Consider the following 19,760-nt stretch of genomic DNA (forward strand, 5'->3'; position numbering starts at 1 on the left):
TATACGACGCTAACCAGAGGGAACATGGCAAGAGCACAAGAAGTGGGCAGAGTGCTGAACAATTATGTTTATAGTGTCTTGACCTCGCATGACTTCACACTTGGTTGGTTATAGGAATAAAGAGCCACAACCGTGTTATCTGGCTATTGTTAATTGGATGTAAATGTTAATGCAATGAATCTCTCTCATTATGCAGCCAGTTCTGCTGCCCATGCTGGCAGAGAGTGGTGGAATAAACTGACGCCCGAGCCCATCACTCCGACGTGCTCTCATTGCTCTGACACTAGGAGAGACCATTAGCACTAATTTGAGAAAATATCCTACCAGTTAGACCTGGAGCACTGCAGAAGCCAACAGAGACGAGCAGAGAGATTAGGGTAAACATAGCTACCACTTGCCCCCGAGCACCCGCAAGAGCTAATCATAGATTTTGTATGTTTATAATTATGGAGTGAGCTCAAAACGCCAGCCTGTTTCACGGGGGTGGATTGATTCCGTGTGTGGCCATCCATGTGCACTCTGCGCTTTTGCAAAATGGCCTTTCAGATGGCACCCTAAAGTGCTCACCGCTCTGTACTTGTTATTGAATTAGAGGGAGTTTAGGGTGTCAGCTAATTGGTCTGCGCGCGGCATCTTATAGCATTGTGTTGGCATGTCCTCAAGCACACGTGTAGTGTGGCTGCCTAAGGACGAATTCAAGGTTCCTCACAGAACAGAAAAAGTACAAGTATTTGTGACAGTGCACAGAGGACATGAAATGGTGGAAATGGCAGAGAGCTCTTTCCCTCCGGTATCTGAATAATAAAATATTATGGGTGATGACCAGAAAGATCCTTTCTCGGCATGTGGTTCCAATACGGGGCTGATGGTCCGCTTTCAACATAGTCAACATGAAAAACCACCGGGGAACTGTTCATTTCTTCATATTTCTAGAAATGTGTGTACACGATATGTGTGCGCATGTGTATGTGGATTCATATTTGCAAAAAACTGTCTGTCTGACACTTAGGGTTAAGGCTGAGGGTTTGGATTAGCAGGTGCGGTTAGGATTTCTCAAATCATTTTGATTGCTTAATTTGAATAATGTAATAATAAAAACTAGAGATGTACTGATAGGGAGTGGAATCAGCTATTATCCAGCATTCTTGGTCCTTACCAGTGACTGGCTGGTCAGCTTGACGTGTGTCAGCTTATGAGCTCTTCAAACAAAGTTCATCAGTGTTGGGAAAGCACCACGAAACATGTTCATAACAACAAACCTGATGAGACACTTCACCTGGGTGAATACTGACATTTTAAAGAAGCTAAAAGTGACTAAAACTGAAGTTATCCAGAGCTCAGGGCCAACCATGAAGGACCAAAGCAGTTCAGAGGAAAATTATGGAGACAAGGGTCAATGTCCTGACAATGGTATAAACATACTGGAAATTATTTTATTACCTGATTTTTGTCGTTTATATAAATCTGTTACTTTGTTTGGTAAGGTAGAATACGATAAAGGTGAGTATACAGCAACTCATTTTTAGGTAATTATTTGTAACTCTTTCAAGGAACCAGAGTTTAAAAAATTATTTTATTATGAAAACAACATTTTTCGTTGAAGAAAAGTTGGTTTTTGCTTGTAATGCTGGCAGATCAGACTTAGAAAAAAAATATCGGAAATCAAGATAATTGCGAGCAGTACATCACTAATGAAAACTTGCATTTTCAGTGACTGCATGTGATATTTGTGTACCAATGTATGCTACTTTTTGTTGCACTCTCTTTGTGGTATCCCCAACAATACGACTATACTTTTATTCAGAGAGGGCCACAAGGAAACGTTGAAGCACATTTAGTTGATCATTTTACTCAGTGCTCTTAGCCCTGTAATACCATTCTCTTGTTTATCAGTACCATGCTAACCTTACATTTAGAGCATGTGTTGCTACAACACCTTCACCTTTTTAAATTCCTGAAAATGCAGACTTCCAGTCTATTTGAACACAACTTTATACTGTAAATACACTGCAGTGTGTAAACTTAAGGAAAACTACTTGTTTAACACTTACCAGCCAGGAGATATTGATAGTACTGCACTAGATCTGAGGCCAACACCAAAGGATGACTGGAGTTGAAAGGTGGCTGCAGCTCATTCCACTGTGGAGTCCTGCTCAAAAAGGACAAATCATCCATAAGACTTAGAGACACAGAGAAGCCGTGTCCTGGATCAAGTCTTCAGCACAGTTTTACCTGGCTAGAGTCCAGCAGGCCCTTGGACAGGTGTTGAGTTCTAACGGTGTATCATCGCTTATCTTTTGTGCCGTGCTTAATGGCCGAGGTTCCAAGACGTGCTCCACCAAGTTACCATAGCAACTGACTATGTACAGCGAGTCCACAACAGACTGCCTGGACTGATCTGTGAGTAGGATGAGCAACAAGGCGAGGAAACATTATTTGCAATAAATGCAATAATAGCTATCAACTTTAGAAGAATGCAAAGACAACCTGTCACCACGGTCTACCTTTCTCTCTTTTTATGTTGGGATTAGTGATGAACCAGGAGCGAGGTGACGCGAAGATGGCCGCCACGCAGAACTCTCCTCCACTGGACTTGCTCGGTGAGATCTGAGGGGGTGGCTTAGATTTGCTTCAGGAGACGGAAAAGAAATTGAGACAAAGTAAATAATATACTACAATGCAGGGATCCAAAAAGTGAACCCGGTAGTGTTTCTATAATTTAACATGCCAAGTCCTTTTGACTGGCTGATATTGGGACAATGAGACAAACTGCTTACTCCAAATTATCAGTTATAAATTTGTGAATTCCAATAAATCCTTACCCCTCTTTAGTATATACATCAACTACACATCACTTTCCATTGATAGAAATGTCCCTGTGTGGAGGAGCAGCACACTTTTTGTCTTGTGCTGCAATAAAGTCAGTAGTAAAATAATGTGCCTCAGTGTGGTGCTTATTGAAGCTAGGCCAAATATATATCTATATGTATCACCTTTAAGACCAATCTTTGTATGAATTATTTTTCCATAAAGCATAACGATCAAATTTAAATGTCAGCATTTTACATTAGACATGGATTGCACAGCAACATCTGTGAACAATTAACACAATATTGTAAAGAGCTTTGCATGCAAGGAACTAAGCAAGGGGAAACTGAAACGCCTGCAAATAAAAACATCCACTGTTGCAGCAGAAAATGGGAAAATTAAGCTAGACATAAACATTGATGTAATGTGATATAAAACTGAGCCACCATCAAAGTTAGTCTTCTTGTCTGAGAAGGACGGTAAGTAGTATACAAAGAACTAATAGTAATACTAGAAGTTATTCTTATATATATTTAGACCTTATGTGACTAAATGCAATCTTCTCCATTCACAACATTGACATGCTTGGTGTACTGCCACAGAAGCCTCCTGTACACTTGCCTTATCTTAATACAAAACCACCTCTTTTTTCTCTTTAAACAACCACAGGACCTGGGCAATTTGTACTCATTCATTCAACCACAAACTCATTTGTATACCAAGCATGCATGTATCAGCATATATCGAGTATTCTTGAGAAAAAAGGCCATCTGTCCGATATCTAAAGCTCAGCCCAAATCGAGTCAAACACCGTGATCCAAGCACACCGTCTAGTCTACAACAGGATGGCTGAAAAAGAGAAGAATCAAGGATGCGAAATGCAAAGTCCAAACCTCAACCCAACCGAAATGCTGTGGTGGGACCTTAAGAGAGCTATGCATAAACAAATACCTGCAAACCTCAATGAACTGAAACAACATTGGAAAGGGTGGACCAAAATACCTCAGCTACGATGTGAGAAACTGGTACTCCAAGGTAATGCTGCTAAAGGTGGTTACACACACTGGATCGTGGACTCTAGTTAATCTTTTACAGGACAATATAGATGCCAGCAAAAACTTTCTTTTTCAGGTGATTGTCACCGATTTGACTTTGTTCCAGTTTGGTAAGAATCAAAAAATGCTGATACTTCTAGCATACTTCCAAAGACAATTTCTACCCTGCTTCGGTGACTAGCCTGCTCTTCCATCTGGTTGGTTCCAATAGTCCCATTAATATACCATATTTGAACAATATTTAAATTTATTTAAATTAATAAATACAACTGCTATCACTGAATGGAATTTGAACCTAACAGCAGTGTCCATGTTGCCTTCCCTGGTTCTCTTACTTTGTGTTGGCTACAGGAGAGAATATATCGGGGGTTATTGGATTATTCAGCATGTCAAGACTGTTTGAGAAGAAGCGGACACAGAAAGGGTTTTCAGCCGCAATTGGACTCCCCATATGGCAACAATCAGAGAACAGTAGCAAGATCGGGTATTATTGTCCAGCCATATAAGCAACCTGGACAGTAAAATGTGGTCACAGCGGATCAGACACGAGGTGCGCTTGAAAACCTACAGCGGTGTCACGCGCTCCCAGACGAGTGCTTAACCTTGACCTTTGGAAACCACACGGGTATGAAGGTGACACCCTTACTTCTATCTACTCTCAATTTTGGAGAAAAGATGCAAATATGTGGACGCAGAATGGTCATGATTTTTAAAATGTATTTGGCCAGTTTAATTCAACTTACATTCAACTCATGAAAGTATTTTTGTGCAGGTGCTTTTTATTTTTTGCTTTATGTGGAACAAATATAAAAAGGAATGGATAGTTAGCATAAGCAAAAACAGACCTTATGGATGATTTAAAAAAAGATAGACATTTCCAAGTACAAAATTTGATTAACAACAAGGAAACCTAATGCCACTGATGCAAAGCACCTGATTGAGACCAGGCCTTTCAAGATGTGTCCAGCCAGAGTGTGACATCTAAGGGCAAGCAGGAGTCTCTGCAAGGCTGACAACTGTGCCCCCTGCAGGTAATGAGTATTTAAAATCCACTTTTGTTTTTAAAACTGCATGATTGTGTAGCATGCTTGCTAGGTTCGAGTCGCCACTAACTTTTAACAACTAAAATGTGCGAGGTAAGGAAAAAAGCAAACTGGCTAGGTTCCATCTCTAATGCTGAATGTTTTATGCTTTTGCACACCATCTTTGCCATCTTAATACTGATTTTTGTTAATAAGTTCATTTCTGACTTTAGAATAAATCTCGTTTGATGAAAATGACCTCAACCTAATGTCTACATAATAGTTTTAAAAGATTAATACATATTTAATAAAGAATAGAACAGAATGCAACAGGATAATAGGATATAATGACACCAAATAATGTCTCAATTTTGCACTTTTAAATCGTTCATTTAAACGGACTGAAAAGAAAACAAGAAAATAAATACTGCAGGTTTAAGAGTTTCCCTGAATATGGCACGCCCAACCACACACTGTAAGACCTAATGTATGTCATGAGTGGACAGAATGACTTAAATAGCTTACAAAGAATGTATCACAGAGACGCAACACATGGAGGTTCCAGTGGGAATTTGCCCCTCACTTCCTGTGTGTACGTATGTAACATGTAACACTCTATCACTGACCAAATCCCTCTCCTCTTGTTTCAAACTTGCCTGATACCACAAAAACGTAATGAAAAATACAATGCAATGCAGTGAAGACAGTTCACGACAATAATGCTTCCAGCACTAGACGATGCGTCCACTACTTCAACCGGGTTTCACAGTACTAGCTGTTGAAAGACCTGCTGCTGGTAAAACTCTCTTTCTGTTGCCTCCCCCCTGTCAGCACCTCATAAATTATTCCCTGGATCGAGGGAGATGTAGATGTCTTTGTTTGGCCAACCCTGTGTGAAAGAGGGATCAGGAAAAAGGAAATGGTGAAGGTAATCATAAGGAAGGCCTCTACAGTGTTGTAGCTTGTATTTACAAGTGCTGGGTCAAAGGGAGAAGGCTGAATAACCAAATATCCACAGTAAACCCTGTCTGTGAAAGGAAGATGCAGGGGTAGATAAAGTCACACTCAGGATATTGCCTTGGCTAACTCCAAGTGGCCTCGTCTTCTCCTCCCAGCTCTGGCCTGTTTGACCGTCAGTTCAACCAGAAGGTAAAACAGTTAACAAGCAGTTCCAGCGAGTGAATAACCAAGGAAGCGCTTTCAACATCAGTCTTTGTTTTTGTTACATGGGACAGGAAAAGGGGAATTTTGTAAGATTTTTGCACAAGTAAAAATTCTTCCTTGGTAACGGGTTTAACTGCAAAAAAAATGCTGAAAATGTTGAACCCTAACGAAAGCCCTGTAACTCGGGAAAAACAAATCCTCGTCGCGAGCAGGCAGGTGCCTATGTTCTCAACTCCTCATAGTCTTCGTATTGACTTTTGGTTAGTGGTTAAAATTCTAAACTATTATTACTACTACTATGATTAGATGGAGTTTCTTTCAGAGAGAAAGAAGGATAACTGAGTAGAAGGACTTTTACACTGCCGAGTAGAGAACACTGTCCATTTCTGAAGGACTGACTGCGTGGCAACCCCACACACCAATCTGCAGGGCGCCGCATGAGTCGTCGATAGCACGTTAAAACTTTGGCTTGGCCTTGCAGTCATAGCAGATGAGCTGAGTTTAGGCCTCTTTGAAGAGACCTCAGCTAGCACAGAGCCTGCCAACAGGACCAAAGATCACAGTTCAGTCCTCGTCTCTTCCGGTACAGTGACCACTAAAGTTTATTCATCTGTGTTTTAAATCATCCTTTTTCCTCTTCATCTCACTTGAAGTGGCTTAAAAGTGTTGAGGTTTTTGCCCTCGTGACAACCAGGCACGGCTCCAGGGCCTAATTCCACTTCCCATATGGATACCAATTTCTGGAGCAGACTTTTGGTAAGGAAGCAGGCAAGCAAATGGCACCGAGTTAGAAAAAGCGTAACCCAATATCAATAACTTATGAAACATAAATATACTAAGAGGGAACTGGGAGCAGGAGAAGATGTATGTCATTAAACAAACGGCAAATCTCTTTTCTTTTTCTTCTCTCTTCGCAAAATTTCCTTTTGCCTTTTAGCAGCGAGTGGAATTCATTTTCTTTGTGACTTTAATTCACTGAAAAGACTACTCACATGTCATTTCCACTTTTAATTTAGCAAATGAGGACTCTTGACTGAGCTAATAGCTTTTCCTCAAGGGCATAATTCAATCTGAGACATCAACCATCAAAGTCCTTTTGCATTACTATGTCCGGCGCTAACATGAGGCGCCTCAGCGGGGGGGGGGGGGGGGGGGGGGGTAGTCCACAGCAGCTTCCATTTATTTTCAGGACCTTTGCAGTAAACAAATATGATGGAGCTCACTTGAGCTGGCCATCCGGCGACAAAGAGCTGCACTGCTGTCATTTCACTGATTCTGGGCCATATGGTTCATTCTTATCAGAAAAGGAGGTGGTATTAAGACTCCAAGCAGGAAGGAAAAGAAAGACTGAGCGAGGGAAAGAGAGAGGGCAGTTATGTGGAGGGTACATCCTTCAACGTCACATTTATTATTTTACAACAGCCCTCGGAAAGAAGCAGCCTTGAGGCTCTGTCGAATACACAGCAGTAATGACAACCACAGGGGAACTTGGTGAACGTAGCAGAGTGGGCATCAAATGTTCAAGGAAAAAAATCAGGGTTTCTTTTTTACCAATAAAAAACCTTAAAGTTCATGTATTGCCACGCTAGTCATGGAAATTTCTAAACAGCCATATGTTGGTATAAACTAATGTATCTGGCCACAATGTTATTTCAACCACGAGCTTAAGAAAGAATTGGAAATCCAAGGAGCATTCAAGTTCACCATTTGCTCAAAAAGAAAAGACGGCTCTGTTTTTAAAATACCTTCATACGATACAATAGTGAATGGACTGTCATGGCGCACGTCGAAAGGCAGAAGCTATTACAGAAACAATGTCGGTGTAACTAGCTCAAAATTGAGCAGATGGCATTTATTGCAAGGGTCAAGATTCCAATGCTAATGATGTATACCTTTGAAAAGTATATGCTCTAAAGTCACTAAGGGCCTAGATTGAGCACGAGTGGCTGAAGACAGACAGAAAAAAAAGTTTCAATTAAAAAGTATGAGTGACTGCCCACAACAAAAGATGAAACCCAACACTTGAAGGCACCATACGCTATTCACACGAGGAGCTGGAGACCTGGGAATCAGGAAAGGAAAAGTTCCTTTCACCGAGCCACTCAATCATCTCTCTATAAGTCACTGTCATAAAAGGGCTTCTTTTAAAAGCTTGTAAGCATCTGATTTCATGAGAGAGCGCTGACAAGAGACTTGGCTACATCCTCCTGCATGACAAAAATCTTTGAATCGGTGGATGCTTTGTGCATTTTAGTGCTAAAATTGAACTCAAAATTCAGGAGTGACAGTTAAAAATTTCCTGAATGTTAACCTGTCAATCAAATGACATTGGCCCCTTCTTGTTCCACCTCACTGCTTTTTCTTATTTGCCCCAAGAACTCACTAGTGATGGATTTGCCAGCATTTTTAGTCGCAACAGAACCGGTGTTTTCAAGGTCAAAACATTTGCAGTATTTAATGTTATTAGATCTGTATGTCAGCTTGAAACCACATGGGGGTCCACATCTATCTTAGAAATTCTTCTCACAATCTAAGGGGCTTTGTATGTTGTCTTTTACATATTTCCATCTTTGGGAAAGTAAACTGTCATCCAATTTTAAATTGTGTCTCCAAAACTTGGCTTGGGGTGACCATTTTTCTGACAACACCGATGAATGACCACAGAACCAGACTTATTCAAATCACAAGAAACAAAGAGAAAGATGGTGGACGACTTAGCAGAAGAAGGCTAGCTTATTTCTCTAAGATTAGCAAGTAATTTAATAATGAATTGAATGAGCATAAGTACTCAGTAAAAGTAATGATGTTGACAAGTAGCTGATGTGCCATAGTTTAAACCAGAATTACTGATTACATAATAACTCCAGAGTCACTAAATCTGTTACTTTAGCTAACAGCTGGCTAACAACAAAAGAGGACCTGAGAAAACAAAATATAGCGCTTTCACTGCTAACTGTTCCACTGTGTTTGGCTGTGTGGCTGCTTTTATTTCATGTAGAGTCAAAAGGCAGCCCACTGTGTGGCTAGAACTAATAGAAGGAAAGTTATGAGATGTGCTAAAATACAGTGGAAACAAAAAAAACTAGGTTTCAAAATTTAAAACAAACTTCATCTCCAGTGCTAGCTACAATTAAATAATTTTGGTTCATCCTCTCTCTGGAGAATATTTTGTAGGAGCGGTACACATCACACAATTTCCATAGCCAGACACGACACTGTTCACAATATCAGAATGCGGCAAGGCACATTTACTGCATGCAAACACACATCTGATGGAAAAAAATCTAGCCAAAGTGGAATAAAATAAAATCTGAACAACATGTGTTCGACACAAAGACATTATTATTGGAAAAACATCATAGAGGGTCTAACGTAAGAGAATGAAAAAGACAACAAGACAGCGATGTCATTTTCTGGTGGGTGGTTTAAAGAAAAAAGACAGCAACCAGATCAGAGGTTTGATGGAAGTGCCCTAAACCCCTACAGCATGTACCCTGAATTCACAAGCTAAACCTAAAGTATGAAGTTTGGGCTTTGAGCATTACTTCACATGTAGCACCATACCTAGCACCTCACTGCTGCTTTGTGCAGTATACATAAATATGCAATATGTAAGAAAAAAATCCCTTTTCCCTTAAAGTGCTGTGGTGGCTTTAACACAACATGCTGAATCATCGGACTTTAAATATAACGTTAAACAAAACAAAACCAAAAAAAAAGGGAAAGAGGGTAATCAAAAACATACACACAGACACAAAAAGATGAGAAAATAAGAAACACTCCTCGTTGGGATTCGTACCCGCCGAGGAACGACCACACCAACTCTACAAAATGTGTTGAAAATATACCAGGAGACAAATGAGAGGTAAAGGAGGCAGTGTGCTGTGGTGGGTTATACAGTCGCATGCTGCCAAGGGAGCCAAAGAGGGGAGAAGCAAAACTCACCATGGAGTTTTAATGGCAAAACATCCCGCCCCAAAGAGGTAGGGTCTTCATGAGAGGGGGGAGGGAAAGGGGGTGTTGGGGGTTGTTGAGGGGTACAGAAATAGACGGAAAAACAATTATTAAAACTAGCACACTTGAGCAAACACACTTTTCACATTATATACTTTTTGACATGTCTGTTTAAGTGCACAACACATACGAGGCAGGAAACAGAATGTCTGTGTGCTAAGATGGATTTGAAGACCTACGGGATACGTCGATGATTCATCCGCTCGAGTTGCTCCGTAAAGTGTGATACCATATATTTGGCACATGCATCACGTCCGCAGACGGACGTTTTGGGTTTTTTTTTCTTCTTTCGACATCTGTCATATTTTTTTCTCTCTTAACTTTAAGGGGATCGGGTAGATGTGCACAAACTTGTATCCAACCGTGTAAATGCAACGCGGGAAAAGAAATACTTTGGGAAACTGCTCTGATTGTTGTGATTGGGAAAGAGTATGAAGAGTTTATCCAATTTGTATAACAACTGGGGACACCAGTAAAACTAACAGCACTCAGGCACTGTTGAGACAAGGAGTTGTGTGTTTGCATGCAACTTCTTTTTTTAGTGCAAGTGTGTATTTATGGCTGTGAACTGTCTTATGAATGTGCATGCCTGGTTGGAAGAGACGGTGTTGACAAATGTGTATTCACTGTGATTATGTTAACAAGTATGCAGTGTGTTTGTGCGTGTGTGTGTGTATCCAAGAGTCATCTAGAGTGTAGTGTCTTTTTCAGGGTGTATTTCTGTCTGTCAGTCTGTGCGTGTTTCTAATGTTTACAAGACATTAGGAGTGGGAGTGTGTTCCTGTGTTTATTCTGCATGTCCAGAGATAGTGACAGAGCTCCATAAACAGTTTACAGTAAATAAGCCGTTTCCCTATAGCAATAAAGGTCCGATGAGACTGAACTCTGTCCCTGCAAGCCAACCTCCCCCGGCCACGAAAAACAGGATCTCCAACCAATGAAAGCACTCTGTAGCACTTCTTTATTTTATCGCTTTCGCCGCATCCTCCCGGGCCCTCCCAGTGATAGCTCGCAGTCTCCAATTAGTCTTGGTACATGAATGTGTAGCGTGTTCCGCCGGGAGAAAGGGAGCAACAATTTGCCCTGGAATGTCTTACTCCTGGAGTGCGAGTTGACAAATGAACACACTGGTTGGTGTAATGGAGGCCCCTGGTAAACTGCCGCTCATCAAAGAGCTGCAGGGGGGGGGATCTCTAACGTCTTACCCTCCGCTGAGTCTGTTGAACTTTCTGAGCCCATACTCTGGCCTCCAACTGGTAAATGGATGGACACCAATTGTAGAAAGAAGGCCAGATGGGGTCAGCTCTCCATAGGCATAGCAAAGGCCAAGTAAGCTTTAGGATTTACAATGTGCCACTTTGTCCCTACAGTCTTCCTGGAACATGCTGGTGCAATTTATATAGTCGATGGAAATTAATAGCAGCAGAGTTAATGCAAAGAAAGCTGCAAGAAGGCTACAGAAATGTAAAGTTCTTCTGTCATGAGTAAGTGGTATTCATAGTAATTTAACATTCAAACAAGATATGTCCTTAATGTCTCTATATCCACAGCTCAGTAGGGAACCACAGTTCATAGAGGCAAAAAACCAGAAAACTTTTCAAGAACTTGAACTTTTAAAGAAATGAACTACAGTGTCACCAGACGTATCCAGAACAGGAATACTTACAGAAAGAGCAAAAGAGCTATTTTCCCAAATGTGTGCATCAGCGTTGTTTTACACCAGACTTTAAAAATCCCAAACCTATCCTTTGGTGTTACAAATCAAATTGCACACTCCTCAGAATACAACAAAAGCATGAGGTCACGCTGGGAGAATTGTCAACTGTGCTGAGCTGGCAGTAAACAGTTTTGACCAGAGTATAGACAAAGAGCACCCGATTACAGTATGTGTTGCAAAGCACGATGGAGCGGGTGTGGTGAGCAGAAAAATAAAAGAGTCCCTTATAGGTCACAGGCGCGATGAGAAACAAGTCAAACATGGGTCATTGCTACAGAGAGAAGTCAGAGAAAGAGGGGGGGTGGTGTGTGGGATCGACCTGTGAGGGTGACGACCCCACTCCCGGGGAATAATCGTTCACACATTCATCTCTTAACCCGTTGGCCCTAATAGCAGCTCCGCCTGGGCCATTAAAAAGAGAGGGAAGTGTGGCGATTTGTGCAAATGGTTTAGCCTTGCCGCCATGTGGTGCGTTCTTAAAGCCCCTTTTCTAGCTCCGGTCTCAGTGAGCCTCTGTGGCTCTGGTATCGGGATGGCTCACACACGTATTACAGTAATCTGAGGGCACATCTGCAGCGGGTCACAGGGTCTCATTTGTTCTTTTGCTGTTGTCTTTTTCGTTACCCTGTCTGCACTCTATTCGCCTGAAAATGTCATCAGTGGGATTTGCTCAAAGGGTGGTATTTTTTTTTGCGTGTGACAATCTTTCCATTTGGATTTTCATTTGTCTGTGTTAAAGTCAGACAGTGTGTAGATGGGATAAGTGTGCAATTCTTCATCCGTTTGCAAATCCCTAATGTGACCGCGACAGGCATTTTGACAAGTTAAATCAATCTGCCCAGTGAATACAGGCACAAGTAGAGCTGACTGCGAATATTTCTGTCTTAATCCTGTTCAAAGATGAAGTTGTGACAGGAAAGATTCTTTGGATTTCGTGATCACCGTCTTTGGGATTTAATTCAACTGGGTCTAACATGCTTCCATATTAGGGTGACAGGAAACAAGCGGCTGGGGCAGAGGTGACACACCTCTCTTTGTTCGGTATTCCCAAGAGACTCTGAGGAGTAGCAGAAGCTTGGCTATGTTCCTCTGCTCTCTGAGCCGGCCTCATCTGGAGGGAGGTTATCAGGCAGATGCCGAGCCACATCCGACTCTCCCTATTTTGACGGGGTTGGGGGAGCATCTAAATTAAGAGAAGCGGGGGCTCTGTGTGAATTTTGGTGAGGTTTTCTTTGATGTCAAAAAACGAGGCTTCTGAAGACAAACAGCAGCACAATTTTGCACACCGGTGGTCTGCAGGAGTGCAGCACGTACAAAGGTATCTATGCAGTCAGCCAGGTCGCAGAAAAGGGGAAAGAAAGCTTCATTAGTGTGTGTGTGTGTGTGTGTGTCTTATTGTAGAGTGCACACAAAGGCAGCTTGGTAGGGAATATAGGTTAAGCAGCTGGTGTGTTCCTTTGCCACACTGCCAACAGAGATCTGCTCATACAGGTGTAAATACAGCTGCTGGACTCTCCTCGCTCCCTCTCTTTCTGTCACATACACACACACTTACATGCACAAATACCCACACCTAACAAAGAGAGAGGGGCTGGCTGCACAGACAGATGGTGCCTGGGCACTACTGTGCAAGTATAGCGTAAAAGCATATGATATCACTCCCCACTCTAGGGGGTCAAACCTGCTGCCTCACTCAGTGTGTGTGTGTGTTGGTGTGGGGTGCAAGCAGTGCGCATGCAGGAGCAGGGAGCACATCTGCGCGTCCTGATACATTAATACTGACACCTCCTCTGGACTTGAATGGATGGATGAAGGCGCGCCGAGGCAGTCTACCAGACTGTGATAGTGTCCTCAGAGCCGATACAGCTGTTGGAATGTTGCACAGCCGTGAACAGTACGTGCAAACTTTTGCAGTTTTACACAAACACAATAAGGATATGAGCACCTATATTCTCTGCAGTTAATAATGACAACAAAGCTTGAGTGATGTCCAAAAACTAATTAAATACATCACTGAGCCACATTAATTGCTCCTGCAGCACCCACCTGCCAGTTTATCGTGTACACCCTGCTGAATGTAGGTATGAGCTGTTTGGTACTCGGTGCAGTCCATTATCTGTACATTAGCAGCTGTATTAACCCTGCTAGCTCCAAAGTCACTCCAAATTCACAGTGAGTGAGCGAAATATTTCACTATGCAGCTGGAACAGAAGGTTATAAACACTTAAGCTGAAGAAGGGTTATTAACACCAGTTGTCAAGGACAACCAAAATATAAACTAACCTGAATGAGTTTGATTCATGAAACTATTACGCTAAACTTTGTTACATTATGATTTCTAAAAAATGAGAGGTGAACTTTATTCTGAAGGAGAATATGGTCGATATACACACATCAAAATCTTTTAAACACAATACCTGTGTTTAAAATGAAATATTCTTATTGTGGTAATAATGCACGTATGATAACAAGGAGAATAAATATGTCATTTGATGCTGTTTACAAACTTGCCGCCAGTGTTGGTCAAGTTACTGGAAAATAGTAATTAGTTACTAATTACTGATTAGTTCTCCAAGAAAGTAATCCATTACAGCTTACTTATTTTCAAAAGTAATTAGTTACTTTATTACTTAGTTACTTTATGCACATTGCTTGATGCAATGTGCATAAAGCAGGAGTGGGGCAGGTGGAGGTTTGCCCACAGTGGTCATGTCAGTGGGGGGATCCGGGTAGGGCTGTTCGATATAACGATATATATCGGATGACGATATAAAAACGTCTATCGTTTCATTTTACGCTATCGTTTGTTTCGTGGTGTCGCAAAATAAACTGTTTACGGCAATATTTTTTCATTATTTTGATGGTCACTGTAGTGGCTATGTTAATTTCCTAAAGTTCTCTCTTTCTCTTATATTTAATATAACCACACTACAGAAGGACAAGCGCTTGTTTTTATGCGTTGTCGTTAGCAACAACGACGGTAAAACCACCGTCGGTAAAACCACCGCTTTTATCGCTTTTACCGTGTCCGCTTGTTTATTTTCCACATAAACCTTTCACAATAAAGCTCAAGATCCTGTTGAGACTTTTCAAAATAAACTGAATCACGTGAAAGATGCAGAGTATTTACGGATGAGAAGCAAAAAAGAGCCGTCAGGTGCTAAAAAATAAACCTTACACTCAAACGTTAGAACAGGCTTTTCCCCGCAGCACGCTGTGTAATAAATACTCACAAAGAAAACGGTGGCCGTTACAACCTATGTCTAAAAATGTATCGTTTCATGCATCAGTTAAAACACTCGACTCCAGGTACGCGAGACGCCCAGCTGGAAACACTTCACGCAAGTTGAGCTGCCCGACATTCACAGAATTTACAGAAAATGTTACATTTTTGTGATTTATATCGTTATCGGACGATAGAATTCTTATATCGGGATATGAGATTTTGGTCATATCGCACAGCCCTAGATCCGGGGGTTTCTCTGTGAATGTCACATTCCCGTGGCAGCGTGCTCGCTGCTCACTCAGATTTGAAGTTTAATTTTTCGCTGTAGAAAGACGTTTTCTTCCCATGCAGAGTGAACAGCGGACGCTAATGTTTGTGTCACTTTTTACAGACTAAAACTTAAAGTAATGTGATTACTTCCACACTTTAAACGCTGCATGGTCGTACTGTCTCCATCACTCCATATTATCCATTGTTGTTCTGCATACGTCTGTCGCTGCCACGGACGTCGCACGCTCGTACGTCACTGTCATGAAACACTCTCACAAAGAAAATCACGGTTTAGTAACGCAGCGTGCTTACGGCAAAGTAACAGGAATCTAATTACTTTTTTGCAATAGTAAGCCCTTACTTTACGCGTGACTTGAAAAAAGTAATCGGATTACTTGTAATGCGTTACTGCCTGTCTCTGCTTGCCACCACATACGACTATTTTGAGCTAAATTAATTTTAAAAAAAGAACAAATTCAGTAATGGCTCTGAGTGACAGTATTACAGCATTTTTTTATTACTTTTATTACTTTATTAATCATAACATCCTCATTAGGATTTTTTAAAAGTGAAATTCTGATATTGTTACAGTCCTTATGAGATTAGGGAAATCCTGGCAGTAAGGTGTGATACTGAAATCATTAGATATTTCACAGGAACACAAGAAACTATGACCGAACTATAAATGGTCATAATCAGAGGAATGAACGTTTTGTCACCACTTGTCTCCTGAACGTTTTACCCAACTTTGAAGATTTCAGTATTAATAAACCTTAGTATTAATAAACCTTAGTATTAATAAACCTTGCAATATACAGATTTTTTGGGGGACTTTTAGCCTTTATTGGATAGGGACAGTGAACCAGACAGGAAAGTGGGGAGGGAGAGGCGTGCAGCAAAGGACAGACTCGACCCTGGGCCTGCTGGGTGTCTGTGCTCACCCACGGAGCTAAAGCGGCGCCCACAATTTACATCTTTAAAAAAAGAAAAATGTATTCACCTGAACAGATTTTGATATGTTGCAATTCTCAGTAATTTAATCACAGTGTTTGGCGCTAAAGTTTGCAGTTTTATACTGCATAAACTAATAAACACTTTAATGGTCAAGAAGATTAAGGACGCAACAGACGCCCAACATTAAATATCACAACTGTAAAACCAGAATGCAAACCACCAGGACAAGGACATCTTCATAATCATTCTGGCATGGGACACCACCACAGTGCATGTGCAATAATCATCTTTACAAAACAAATGAACTTTGCAGGTCTTCTTAATGATTTGGGAAAAAAAGCCTGATGTTGTTTATGTTGACCACAGGGTCGGGTCCCAGTTTTCATCCTCAAAGCTCACTTATCAAATATCACGGGGAAATAAATCCCTTGGCGTCTGTTTGAATCATTATAGCATTTCCCATTCAAACAGGGCATGAAAATGACATTTAAATGAAAATATTAAAATCTTCCCATATTTGTGGAGCCACCTGTACTGTATGTAAATGCACTTAGCAAAGGCCTTTAGTTGTTGATGGTCTTAAAACTACATAATTTCAATGTATGGCAAAGATCCAGATGGAAATAAAAGTCAGAGGTGCATGAGAGCAGATGTGCTTTCACAATTTAAACGTACAAAGCTAGCAAGGCTACACTCTAACATGGGTGTTATTTGAAATCATTGGTAGGATTTAACTTATTTTCTTTTATCAGAGAACGTATTTGTGCCTACCAAAAGAGCCCACAGACTGAGATCGCATGTGTGTGTTGTGCTTCATTACCCTATGCAAAAAACACGGCAGCCTGAGACAAAAGAAGTCCATGAGCATCGGCTCGAGATGAGAGAGGAAAGGCGCTGGCCTCTGCAGAGCCACTGCTGACACAACATGTTGTTTTTACAAAGTGATTAATGGGAAGAGACAGAAACTCACAGACTGAACGTGAAAATGTAACAACAGTATGATTTAAATTTTCCTCCTCTATGGCCAAACTGTAAATTTAGCACAGGTTGCGAAGCCGCCAATAATCCTCTTATACTCTGGACCGAGTGTGTTTCAAAGGCTTCGCTTGTGCGCTCTGACGAACACTGGAGCTGGACTAGTTTTCTAATTATTACATACATACTGTGAATAAACCATTTCATCTGAAGGGGAAAGATAATGGCCATTATGTACGTATCCATACGTGCTAAAAAATTACAGTTTTTAATAAGAAATTTATTGGACTGCTTTTTATGGCAATAAAGAGGATAAAGTGACTGGCCAAAGCACTAGTGCACAAAGTTATGTATTCTGTGTAATGAGGTAATGAGATCATTTTATTTTGTAGCTGAACACATGTGCTTCATAAATTACAGTTCCTGTGGAGGAGGTTCATTTGTGTGTGTGTGTGTGAGAGAGAAAGAGAGATACCAACCCTGTGCGCTTGGTGATGGTGCCCAGGGTCATGGGCTGTTTGATCTGAGCCAAAGGCAGCACCACAGTGAGGCTGGGCAATGGGATGAGCCGCGGGTTCCCCATGTTGTTATTGGTGAAATTGTTGTACGAATCCTGGCTGCTCAGTTTGGCTGGAAAACACACAGGAAAATGTGGGATTATTAAACGTGTTTGCAGCGAACAGACGTGCGTGTTCCCTTAACGGCAAGGCCAACCAAATCTCCTATTCATGGATTTGAAGTGGAATGTGAGTCACTGCAGGTAATGGTAGCAGAACACTTGGAATCAACAACTTTACATGCATTATTCATCTTTTCTATGCTCAGCGGTTGGTTTTTCAGTTCAGCACTCTTTACAGATGCTAATTCTCAATATTGCTCACTTGGAATTGAATTAAAAATGTCATCTGACGTTCACATCAAATTGCACACTAGGCCAAGAGAAGACACCACCCTTCTCTCTTTAGACTGAACACTGTGATTTTTTTTTGGGACCCACCATCTTCCTCTCCCAGCCCCTAACACACACAGAAACACACAACTCAGAGTTCAAGGCCTCCTGTGGAATGATTGGAAATAACTAGCTCAAGATGGTACATTACAAAGGCTCTGCTTCTAGTGCCTGGCAGTCTGTTAATCAAGGCCAATCAACAGGCCTAACGCACATGCACACGCAAACACACAAACACACCCACGCAGACAGACGATCCAGAGAAACACATCTCATCTCACACACACCGTGTAGCTGCAGCCAAACATAATCAGGCCATGTCAAAGGGCTTCTTCAAGGTCTAATGACCTTAACCAGCTACTTCAGGGAGAGCAGCAGCTAGTTCACTGACTGTTTCACTTAACATGCAATTAGTCTCATCTTATTAGCAGAACAGTTTTATATATAAGTCAAAAAGCTGGATTTTATTGGGTTACTAACATATTTATTTTTCTTCCCCTGTTAACAATTATATTAACAACATCTTCTAAGGTGAAGAACAATGATCCCACTCGAGTAAGATGCTTTAGTGATTGTGAGAAGAGTTTCTAAACATTTAAACTCAATTGTTACGTTGTTTCATTTAATCACCACATGCAAAACAAGAATCTTTTCTTTCTTTCCTTTTGGCTTTATTTGCTCACCTTTGACAAACTCTCTTTTAGATTTAAGCCTACCCTGTTATATTTAATACTGTAATGATTGCAATCAAAGTTTACCTTAAAACATTGATAAAATCAAACAAAAGAAATCGAAATTATCTGCATGCCAGTAACACCACCATTCTTTTTAGTGCTGCGAGTAAGGGCACCCATTAATACAATGAGAAAAGACACAATTACAAATAAACAGTTACAAATGAAACACCAAACTATAGGGGTTTGGAAATGTGCATTACAATACAACTGTGTTTTGTAATCCTATGACAATGCTGGAATAAAAATGTAAAAAAAAGCACCCTCCCGATTCAATAGGCGGCCCAAGGAAAATTCCAAGTTCAAGTGCTTTCAACAGAAATAAAGAGCAAACCTGTGGGTGCACCACAATACACTCTCTGAATGTTTTCCTTGTTCCATTTGTTGCCTTAATAGATGAGTGACAGTCACGTAACATAAAGGAATGAAAAGGAGGGAGGGGGGAGGCAGACACAAAGAAAACAAGGCAGACATCAAAGGTTACAATAAAGGTAGAGAAGGAGAGTGCCTTGTCATTATTTGGAAGGAGCGATCAAGAGGAGGCTGAATGCAAGCGGAAAGGGGACCGCTGAGTGTTTTGGTCCAGTCTTTTAGATCATTAACGTGTAGCTCTGAGTTTCATTAGTGCTGCCAAAGCTCTGCTTTGTGGTCCTCCAAAGGCCTGTCTTTTAGACCTCCGCTGGCCAACAATGCCGCGTGACCTTCGCATGGGGAGAGCAGACCATTACGCAAACCTGTCCTTCATTTCCCTCTGCTCCTCTCTTGGTCAAACTGCCTACCCAGGCAACTCCTGAAAGCCATTCACATTTTAAAAGTGCTACACACCCCCTGAACCTGGGCAAGCACCTTTTGTGTTGAGGGAAGTAGGGCAG

General features: G+C 41.2%; 1 protein-coding gene across 8 annotated transcripts in view; it reads right to left on the reverse strand.

Annotated features, from left to right (window-relative positions):
- Positions 1-19,760, reverse strand: part of bcas3 (BCAS3 microtubule associated cell migration factor) — a 315,717-nt gene that overhangs the window by 213,377 nt on the left and 82,580 nt on the right. For 7 of the 8 annotated variants that reach the window (XM_013276535.3, XM_019367613.2, XM_019367612.2 and 4 more), the window contains exons 16-20: positions 17,685-17,835; positions 9,995-10,039; positions 2,505-2,629; positions 2,233-2,398; positions 2,052-2,149 (exon numbers count right to left, since the gene is read on the reverse strand). In XM_013276535.3, coding sequence (XP_013131989.1) covers positions 2,052-2,149; positions 2,233-2,398; positions 2,505-2,629; positions 9,995-10,039; positions 17,685-17,835 — 585 coding nt within the window. The remainder of the gene's footprint in view (positions 1-2,051; positions 2,150-2,232; positions 2,399-2,504; positions 2,630-9,994; positions 10,040-17,684; positions 17,836-19,760) is intronic. The other variant, XM_019367610.2, reaches the window with a different exon arrangement.

The sequence above is a fragment of the Oreochromis niloticus genome, linkage group LG14, assembly GCF_001858045.2.
Source record: "Oreochromis niloticus isolate F11D_XX linkage group LG14, O_niloticus_UMD_NMBU, whole genome shotgun sequence".
In the NCBI taxonomy this organism is placed as follows: domain Eukaryota; kingdom Metazoa; phylum Chordata; class Actinopteri; order Cichliformes; family Cichlidae; genus Oreochromis; species Oreochromis niloticus.